The following is an 11,543-nucleotide window of genomic DNA, read 5'->3' as shown; positions in this document are numbered from 1 at the left end:
TAGAATATTAGAATAAATTATCAGATTCAGATTTTAAATTGTAATTTGACTCTTATTCGCCATTTTTAACGTATTAATTACTGTTTAGAAAATTTCTAGAGTATTTTTCTGTCTTCTATCACCTATTGAACTATTTAATTTTTAGGTTATGTGCCAATAACATGGAAAAAATGCGAAAAAATCGTTTTTTATCAAATTTTGAACATGTTCCGGTCCGAAAATGTTAATTCTAAGACCGGCATGCTGAAGTACGTGAAAAAATACACCAGAGAATGTTATTTAGAATTTGGCCAAATATGACCTTCATAACCTAAAAAATCATTGAAAAGTTCATGTATTTTTCATAGCTACAGTTTTGATAAAAAAAATCTGAAAAAAATTAGGATGTTTTCTTACCCAAAAGCTCACGTTCATAAATTTTTTTAGATTTTTTGGAGAAAACAGTTTAGCAGTAGAAATTTTTTTTTCTAAAAAACACGTTTTTCACGTTAGGAGTAACCCATTATCACCTAGGGGGCTGAAATTTGGGCTGAAGGAGTTTTTAAATATGCCCTATCAAATGGCCAATTCCAAATAATAATCCAGGCTAGGGCAGTTTTGACCTTCTTATCCCGCTATAGCCTTCATATCGTTTCTCAGCTTTCGGAAGAAAAAATATGGTCCTTAAACAAAATTAAAAATAAAATGTTCGTATTACCATATAAAGATAAATTTGTTGTATTACCGTTATTGCATAACGAATATAATACAGAGAAATTTACTTTTTAAGTTTGTCAATATATACATATATATGTATTTATAGAATTCGTACATTTGTATTAAAAAAAAACATTTCCAATGTATATATTTAATGGCATATTTTCTTAATTATTGTACAATAAAAATTATGATTAAACAATTTACAAAATAAAAATGTTTAATGTAGATAAATATAAATAAAAATAAACGAATCTCAAAGGGAACGGTCGGAACTGACCCTCACCGATTTTGATGCGCTTTGGATATGTTATAGAGCATCAAAAAATATTCGACTCATATTTTTTTATAGCGGCGTATCTCGAGGTTTAGGGGGTGAAACACCCCCTTGAAGAAAATAGACTTTTTCGTTTTCAGCGAATATCTTCGAAACTATGCCGCGTATAAAAAAATGGTTTATACAAAAATTTTACAGTATTTTATGCTCTATATAATAGTGTATTCATTTTTTTTTAATCAAATTTTTTAATTAACCCCCACCCTCACCTATAAGGGTTGCAAACAAATTTTTAAGAACAAAAATTAAAGAGCATCGGATGCCGAATACTTTCATGTATAATAATATTATGATTCCACGATTCAATTTTTCAAAAATCAAGATGATAGTCGTGTTACAGACGCCACGCACGTTATCATCTCGTTTTCTGAAATATTGATATCGTGAAACCATAACATTACTATATTGTACATGAATGGATTCGGCATCCGATGTTCTTTAATTTTTGTTCTTAAATTTTTTTTAATTTTGCGACCTACGCACACATACTGACTACATTCGATGTTTGAATGTTTAGCGTAAAATGAGATTTTTACGTTTAGTAGAATAATCAGCAAAAAACACTTTACGTAACACGATCGAATTATCGTAATTTTTGTTTGGGAAAATCTTTTCGTATTATGAACTTTAGTTGACGCTCTATGTTTGTTAGTGGATGATACATGATATCCTGTTTTTATGTATTTTGTTTTGCGTGAGATCCGTCTCAAGTCGATAAAAATACGTAAAGTTTTCCGCTCGATTTTCCGCTTCTACTGCATTTTTTTCAGTAGAGGCAAAACATCCTGTATACTATTTGATGTACACAAGGACTTAAATGAATTACAGTATTAAAATAGTGCGTCAAAGTGTATCAATAGTCAAAGTTCATGATTACGAACAACTTTTTTGATCTTTTAGGACACAAAATGTAATCATTCATTCGTCTTGCTAAAAAATTTAGTAGTATATAAGCCTCTATAGTCGGAAACTGAGCTTCATGAAAGCATTAAGTTGAATAATAGTGAATAACAGTAACTTGATAATAGTAAACTGTGTTGTACATTATTATTGTGTTAATACGTTAGTATTGATTTTTAATTTTTATCATTTTATTACTCTATTTGGATATTATTTCATTGAAATTGTGCAACGTTTAATTAAATTATCTGTCATCATGGTACATTATCTTCTATCACTTTTCATATTATTCTTTAATTTCCTGTCTACATTGTCTAAAAAAGATTATTTTTTGCTGTAAATAAAATATAATTATTAACGACATTTTATAAATTTTATTAATTATGTTCAGGTAAAAAATTTAATTTTGTTATATTTGTTTCATATTTCAGAATATTTATAACTAATTGTATATACATTTGTACATCTTTTTCCAATTGTCTCGACATGCTCAAGATTTAAAAGGACCACTACATATCTTTGTTATTTGAGAAAGTGGAAAGAAAGAAACGAAATATAAAAATTAATTGAAAGATCGCTACCGTAGTTTTAAAGTAAGTTTTATTTTTTATGTAGTCAAAGTCCAAAAGTTAAATATTATATTTAATTGTATTTTTTTTTTAAGAATGATACAATTTAATCCATACAACGTAATAATGTTACTCTATGTAACTTTCACTGCTTTTAACCTTCCACAAAGTCCGATAACTCCGCAAGAAGAACACGTGAAAAATAAAATTGAACGTATGCTGCAAGAAATAAAAATGGAAAATGAATTTGAATTTGAAGAAGAAGAAACATTAGATTTGTACAATGCATATGAGCTTCCAGAAGCTGAAAAAGTGGATTTATTGGAGGAAAATGAAGATAAGAGATATATCTTCCGGAAGAAGTTATTTGTAGTTTTATATGTAGGAAGAAGCAATATCAAGTGAATATAAAAGGCAAGCCGTGGAATATTGGAAAAGTGCCAAAACCAAACAAAGATTGCTTGAAGGAGTTAAACAAAGATTTAGGAAAGTTACATCGATTCGACAACTACGACGATGGGAGAGCCAAATCGATCAAGGTGGTAGCAGATCTGAAAAATTAAAACGAATCGCTGAATATACATTAAATCGTTTCATTGAAGCACTTGAAAAGGGGTTAATTATATATGACATAGATATCGCTCGATGGGCTTCTCGAGCACAAGATAAAGCTTCAGAAACGTGGGTAAAGAGATTTAAAACACAATATGATATAGTGTCTCGAAAAATAACAAAATTTGTAACACGTAAGTCTTTGTTATCAAAAGAAGATTTAGAAAATAAGTGTGATACATTTATCGAAAATGTTAAATACTACATTCATCAATATGGACAGGAAAATATTTATAATTCGGATCAGAGTGGTTTCCAATTTGAACTTCATTCTGGTCGTACCTTAGCACAAAAAGGTGTCAAGAAGGTAGAAACTGTAGTACAATCTATATCAGCAACAACACACAGTTACACTACACAACCGACAATTTCCGCTGATGGTAGATTACTGTCGCCTCTGTTTATAGTATTACGAGAAGTTACAGAAACATTTGGTCCAAGAATGCAGGAAAATTTATTCAAAGCACCTAATATTTTTGTTACGGCTTCTAAATCAGGCAAATTAACATCAAATCATGTAAAAACTTGGTTGAAAGAAGTATTTTTCCCAAATGTCGGACCACAATCTGTATTATTATTAGATTCATGGAGTGGACATTGTCCAAATATAATTTCGGAAACTAAACCTGAATCTGCAACAAACATCGTTTTTTTAACAATTCCGGCTGGTACGACAGGAAAAATACAGCCATTAGATGTATATGGCTTCCGATTATGGAAAAATTTTATTAGACATTTTTCTGATACCGTTATACTGTTAAATCTTGCAATTGATCTTCACAGAAATAATATCTTAAAATTGCAATCATTGACACACCATCAATTCTCATCTCCTAGATTTCAAAATTTATTTAAATTTGCGTGGTTTAAAAGTGGATATATACAGAATAGACCATCAGAATTTCAAACAAGCAGTTGAATTTTGTTTCCAAAGTAAATCGAAAGTAAATTGTGATATTTGTGGCATAACTGCTATAATTACTTGTTCATGGTGTAAAAAGTCGCTTTGTATTACACACTTCTTTCATGACCACCACCTTTGCAATGAATACGTATCATAAATGTAACACGTACATTATTTATAATGTATAAATTATGTATTGCCGTTTCTATATTCATATACAGGGTGTACCAAAAGTCTGGATACACCCAAATATGTCATAAACGATGCATTTTAGAAAAAAATGTTTCAAAGAAAAGTTGTAAGGCTCAAAAAGATGCATTTAACGATAGTAGCTATTTGACTTAAAATAATGTTAAGGTCACATCAAGGTCAACTTAATTTTTTTAAATGGTTATTAATTAAACTCCCTACTTTTTATTTCAGATTCTTGTAGGTTATGTTAAGACGTTTTAAAAATACATATCATAAACTCTTTTGTCGTTTTCGATGAGAACTTCCTGAGTTATACCTCTGGTATTAGAATTATTTAAGATGTACCGCGTGGAGGTTGCTCAGTCGGATTTACATCTCTTTGTGTGCGTGAGTGCACGTGTGCATCGTTTATGAGATATTTGGGTGTAGCCAGACTTTTGGTACACCCTATATATTATTACACTATATTGTTGTTATGTGTCTTATATTTTACTCTATATTGTTCTTTTACAGAAATTGTGCAATTTGCAATATGCTTGCATGGATTGATACATGTTATACAAGATGTAAAAACATTTGGACTATTAGACAATTACAGTGCCTTTAAATATGAAAATTTTTTACAGTACCTAAAACGAATAGTCAAAAAGTATGCGCAACCTTTACAGCAATTGTATAATCGATATCATGAAACAAAATATACCGATGTAAAAGAAACTGATTCTCGTACTTCTGAACTTACAATTGTCAGCGAATCGCAAAATGGTTGTTGTATTTTACCCAATAAAAAAAGAGGACCTTTGTACACAGAAGCTGTTTCAATTAATTATCGATTTCGAGTACATACAATCAATGATAATTGCTGTTTATTGACAAATGGAAAAATTGTAATTATTACAAAGTTTTCTTATGACTTTGAAAATGCAGAACCAATTTTTTGCGGGAAAAAATTCCAACAAAAAGAAAATTTATTTACAATTCCATGTAAATCTTCTTTACTTCAAATTTATATCGTTTCTCAGCTTTCGGAAGAAAAAATATGGTCCTTAAACAAAATTAAAAATAAAATGTTCGTATTACCATATAAAGATAAATTTGTTGTATTACCGTTATTGCATAACGAATATAATACAGAGAAATTTATTTTTTAAGTTTGTCAATATATACATATATATGTATTTATAGAATTCGTATATTTGTATTCAAATAAAACATTTCCAATGTATACATTTAATGGCATATTTTCTTAATTATTGTACAATAAAAATTCTGATTAAACAATTTACAAAATAAAAATGTTTAACGCAGATAAATATAAATAAAAATAAACGAATCTCAGTTATATACTGACTCTTATATGCCCTTTATTTCTTCTATATTGTATATGTAGATAAATATTTCATTAAATATGTAAAAAAAATGTCTCACCTAATAATATTTTGTACATTTTAATACTATCCTACAAATATTTCAATAATATCCCACAAATATTTAAAAAAATTCTATAAATATTTTAATAACATTCCCTAATATTATACGAAGCAATATTTGAAAATATTCTAATAATATTTTAATAATATTCCTTAATATTATACAAAGAAATATTTGAAAATATTCTAATAATATTTTAATAATATTCCGCGAATATTAAAATTATAATACCAAAAATATTATATGAAGTGGACATATAACACTAATAGAATATTCCCATAATATTAAAATATGTTATATAATATTCTCAGAATATTAAAATAAAAATAGTTTAATTTTTTAATAATATTCATATAACATTTTAGGAATATTTTGCGCCTATAGGGAAATGGCTTGAGGCCCGCAAACACAAAGAAGAAGAGCTGAAACAAACATACAGTGAGTTTATGATTGAGTTATGATCATAACTGTTGTAATGATGTAGTAATTAATAATGCAAATTTATAAACTGAATTATAAAATAATAGATATAGAGACATAGAGATATAGATTATATTGAACTTTAATAAGAAACGTTATTTTCAGATGTAGCATGTAAACGACATATTCTAGTGAACTGCATAGAGGAACAATGGACAGAACAACGTTTGAAAAATCAATCACGAGTGATTCGACGGTTGAAGAAATATGCAGTACCAACAGAATATTTGAATATTGAAACAGAAAGGAAACAAAGAATTAGTAGAGGGTAAGTAACTATTGGCCAAAGACATAGAGAATGGACTGCGCGATCCGTGTGTCAAAATGGTCAACAAAAATGAGAGAGAGAGGGACCGTGGAAGACGGCCATCTCCCTCTCATTCTGTCTTCCATTACACCATGGAATGGAAAAAGATAGAGATGGCCGTCTTCCACGGACCCTCTCTCTCATTTTCGTCGACATATTTTGATACTACATAAGATACGGGATCGTGCAGTCCATTCTCTATGTCTTTGCTAGTGGCACATTCGATACATATAGTATGCACTGATACGGTGCTGCCCTGACACGGTACTGCCCTGACACGGTGCTGCCCTGACACGGTGCTGCCCTGACACGGTGCTGCCCTGATAGGGTGCTCCCCTGACACGGTGCGAGTGCAAAACTACACTAATTAATAATTTAATTAATAATTAAAAGAGGCTAAGTACTTTTGTTTTATTCTAATTTGTTGTATACACATATTTAATTTCATATTATATATTTTTATGTTATAACCGCTATGCCCAAATAACAATATGTTATCCAAAAGGTTTCTAAAAGATATCTTATTTCTGAATCTGATAACTTAGAGAAACTTCTCAAAGATCACATAAAGATAACTGAATGTTATCTAATGCATCGTTTTTTGAGAACAGAAAGATGTCACAAAAATGATATTTAAAAGATTTCTTAAATTGGACATCTTTATGATTAACATATATATTCATATTTATGATGTCTTAAAGAAATCTGTTATATGTTAATATATAAATTTCTTTAAAAAGAGAGTTTACAGGTTATGTTTACAGGTTTGAATTAATTAATCTTGCCGTTCACTTCATCAGGGCGAGGAATGCACTGATACGTATCTATTAGCGATTTCGGCTGGGAAAATAAGTGTGCACTGGTGCATATTAAAACCGTTGTACACTGTTAATCTACCACCGCGGCAGTACACGGATATAACATATGCACGAACATGTACATTGTACACGGACTTAACATGCACCAGTGTACACTAGTGCATCCCACCCGAAATTGCTACAAGTATCACTGCACTCCTCGCCCTGATGAAGTGAATGGCAAGATTATGAATTCACAGAACGTTGGCGCGATAATCTACAAACCTTCTGGCATCTCTGAAACAGAATCTTTCCTAATAAGTAACATCAAATGAATTTCTCATAAAAGATATCATAATTATGTCTCGTTTCTGAACTGTCAAAAATCATACAACATATTGATATCTTTTATGAGAAAACAAACTAATATCATTTAGCATGACATCATAAAGATAACAATTTCAAGACATCTCTCAAATCGGATATCTTAAAGAGTTCTCTTGGTAGATTCTCTAATAAATGATTATTATGAGATATCGTTTAGACATTATTTTAAAGATAACTAAATGTTCTCTTGAAAAAGTTCTCTTAAAGTTTTCATTCTGACAAGCATGCTGTCTGGGTGTTGTTTTTATTTGCGATATGACTCTTATTGTCCTTTGTCTTTGTTCAATTATTTTTAATTAATAATAATAATAATAAAAAAATAATAATAGTAATAATAATAATTTAATTTTTTTATTTTTAATTAATTTTCGGCCTTTCTTCTTTTATTAAACATAACATATCTTCATCATCACTACTACTACTACTTGTTTCTAATAATTTATCTATAATAAATAATAGTCTTTCTTTATCCATTTTTGTAATTTTTTGCTGCCTAACTAGTTTTATTTGTCCGAACACCAAACTGCACTGACAAAAATGTCAGTGCAATATTTCTTGCACTCGTTCGATTCATTTGGTTGGTCCGAATACAAATTCAGCACTACACTAGGTCAGTTTTCATTTGCTGAATACGATAATCTAAGCGCACTAATACGGTGCGCACATTCCGAATGCGTGGCACCAAAAAAGTTCGCATTCAGTGCGCACTGGTGCGCACTAATGCAGTCTGTCGAATTCGCTATGTGTTGAAACAATTCTGAGTTGTGTTATGTAACACAACATCAAGGACTAAAAATATACTTCGTAATTCATATTAGTAAGATTTATTTTACATAATAGTGTTATTTATGAATAACATTATATTACAGTAACAGTACATACAATGCCAATACAGAGTGAAATGCAAGAAGAGCTAATGGAAAATAGATTCGACGTGTCATTAGAATGTGCCGAAACAATACAATCGTATGTATTTATAATTTGTTACATATAGCAATATATCTAAATATTTACAAATATAAATTATGCGTAACATAAAGTAATTGATCTAAACGATATTATATTAATGACTGAACTGTACAATACTACTAAAGTATTTATTACATGTTGTTTGAAATTACTCTTTTTAGTATTTATTTTACGTAATAGTGTTATTTATCAATAACATTATATTACAGTAACAGTACAATGCCAATTCAAAGTGAAATGCAAGAAGAGCTAATGGAAAGTAGACTCGACGTGTCATTAGAATGTGCCGAAACAATACAATCGTATGTATTTATAATTTGTTACATATAGCAATATATCTAAATATTAAATACCCCACGTTCGTGTACTATGTTATATTAATTTTTATATTTAATGTATGTTTTACAGAGGTCAAATGAATAAACGGTTCAATGATGAAACGGAAAGGACTCTGAAACGTCTAAAAATATTGCAAGAAGAAAATGAAAAACTCAGTCTCAAATGTACACAGTTACATAATATTAATGCGCAACTCACCGAAGACAATCAGCATCTAAAAAAAGAGTTAATTGAAAAAGACAACAAGTTCTTCCAACTTAATAAGAACATGGAAAATGAAGCTGAAAAAATGCATATGATACGTTGAGTACAGTTTTTACGCCAGGACAGATCAAAAAGCTTATGTCTTCAAAGAACAAACGTATTAATTGGTCGGCTGAATAAATAACATTTTATGTTTTGTTCTCATTATTCTTTGTTTTGAATAAATGACATATTTTATTATTATTAACAATTCTATTATAGGCGATTTTTGGCATGCTTTTGGTATAGCAACCAAAAGCAATTGCAATTAGACTATCTTTATTTTCTGATCCTTGAAAACGAAGATAGCCTTAGTCACGATTGCTTTTGGTTGCTATACCAGAAGTACGCCAAAAATCGCCTTATATATATTTTTATTAGGGGGGAAGCTAAAGTGATCAGGGGGAGCCAAAACGATTTTTCTAAATTCAAATGTATTTGAATGTAAGCAGCTTCTGAGTTTTTATCAAATTTGTGCCAAATTAATTTAGAAAAATCGAATTACTCATGAGTTATTCTTTGCATAGCCATTAATTTTCCATATCTACATCAGAGTATTTTATACAACAAGAAAGTTGATTTTTTAATGAAAATTACTATGATTCCCCTTTAAAAATTATTACACTTTCTTATTTCTCTCTTTAATTTTCAAATATATCGATAGTTCGCGCCGCAAAATAGTACAACTCTGATTGGTCAAGATTACGACCTCCGCCATTATGCACAATGGTTCACCTTACTTATTACACCATGGATACGGCCAGGTCATGTCTCAATAGTCTTAAGCGGGGAGCACAGACTTTTGCATAACGCATAAACCATATACATAAAGAATTTGATTGGTCCATTGACTCATGCATAAGAAAATGGGCCAATAAAATTCCTTATGCACATGCTTTATGCGTTATGCAAAAGTCTGTGCCCCCCGCTTTAGAAATAGAGTTAGGTAGAAAGCAGAACTTATAGTAAATAGATGCGGGCATTTGCGCCTTGCTGGAGCGTGTGTCTCCAAGCAGATAACCTCGCGTCAGGGTGCATTCCGTTTCTCGCATGATGCGCATAGACTGCATAGACAATCGTTCCGTTACATCTAATGCGCGCGGTATAGAGCATAGAATTCCCCAGATTCCTCCCACCATTAGCGCATGAGGAGCGCATCAGCTACTGGAAGTTTTACTCCGGGTGCCTTCCAACAAGTGACACGGTGCGACACAGTGATTATCTCATCCTTGTTTAACATTGGCGAACAACAAGGACGTACTGATACACTGTGTCACACCGTGTCATGTGTGTCGCTTGTTGGAAGGCACCCTTCGAGTAGCTGATGCTCTGGCTATGCACGCCTATGTATGTACATATTATGTATTGGTGCGATGCTGATATCGCCTTTGTCAGAAAGGTTCGCACACCAAGGCGGGATGTAATATAATCACACGGTTAAATTTACTTTAATAAGAGCATATATTTAAGAAAGCACTGCTTGGTCGAGAAATTGATAAATATTAATCGTCTTTATTTCACACTTTAAACTGTGTAATCTTGTGCCGAGGTATTTCTGAATAGTCCCTCGTGTTCACCTTTTTTGGCAAGGTATGCATATATGTCCAAATTCACGGCGTGTATTACGGCAGATTAGAGACGGCGTGAGCACTCAACAACTGCGCGATAGTCTTAATTAGTCACTTATAACAATAATGAGATAGGTTTACGCACAACGTCAGTTCGTTTCGGCGTTTCGACGAGCTTCGAGCTTAACAAAGACACTTTAATCGAGAACAAGAATAGGGACGAACAGATCAAGATCTAGACGGCAATTAATTTCTCGCACAAAGTCGGTCTGCTCTAAGCACACCTTTTCGGGTGTCGCGCACAAAGGAGGGGGGCGGTTTGCGTGCCATTTGAGACAGACGCATCTGAGATAGAATCCCATATATGTAATACTACTATATGGCTAGTGCCTATAAGAGGGAGTGAGAGGAAGCGGTCCCAGAACCACGGTGCGGGAATATATATTTCCCTCTCTTTCTAAGAGTACTTTGAGTGTTGTGCGCATGCGTTGGATTGATTGCATCCGCCAATAGGAAAATAGAGTGCGATCAGTGAGATGACGCGAACAGGTTATGCTCGTTATGCTTATTAGATGTGTGCTGTTGTACACAGGCAAAAATGGTCAAGATATGTTATTTATGTGGCAAAAAGCCTAATGCGCCTAATGCGACTGAAAACATTAGTTTGCATAGGTATGAAATAGGTATTAGTTTGCACTGATTATCATGAAATTTCTGTAAGGGATTGCACTGTATTCTTATATACATAACGGCAATTTTGAAAAAGTTTATTTCATAAAATTAGGATTAATTTATTTATTCCGACTAAACTG

At 31.4% G+C, this 11,543-nt stretch overlaps 1 protein-coding gene across 2 annotated transcripts; it reads left to right on the top strand.

The window, feature by feature from the left end:
- Positions 1-6,007: 6,007 nt before the first annotated feature.
- Positions 6,008-9,242, top strand: LOC108782922 (uncharacterized). 2 transcript variants are annotated; one of them, XM_018551323.1, is made up of 4 exons: positions 6,008-6,079; positions 6,227-6,389; positions 8,482-8,578; positions 8,990-9,242. In XM_018551323.1, exons 3-4 carry the CDS (start codon positions 8,496-8,498, stop codon positions 9,225-9,227), a joined length of 321 nt encoding a protein of 106 aa, XP_018406825.1. In that variant the 5' UTR covers positions 6,008-6,079; positions 6,227-6,389; positions 8,482-8,495; the 3' UTR covers positions 9,228-9,242. The 2 variants fall into 2 exon arrangements, with proteins under 2 accessions (XP_018406825.1, XP_018406826.1); XM_018551324.1 differs by lacking the exons at positions 6,008-6,079; positions 6,227-6,389; positions 8,482-8,578 and adding an exon at positions 8,809-8,883.
- Positions 9,243-11,543: the final 2,301 nt, after the last annotated feature.

This window comes from Cyphomyrmex costatus, unplaced genomic scaffold (assembly GCF_001594065.2).
Source record: "Cyphomyrmex costatus isolate MS0001 unplaced genomic scaffold, Ccosl1.0 scaffold1389, whole genome shotgun sequence".
NCBI lineage: Eukaryota > Metazoa > Arthropoda > Insecta > Hymenoptera > Formicidae > Cyphomyrmex > Cyphomyrmex costatus.
The sequence above is the reverse complement of the archived record's forward strand: the minus strand, read 5'-3'. Positions and strand labels throughout refer to the sequence as shown.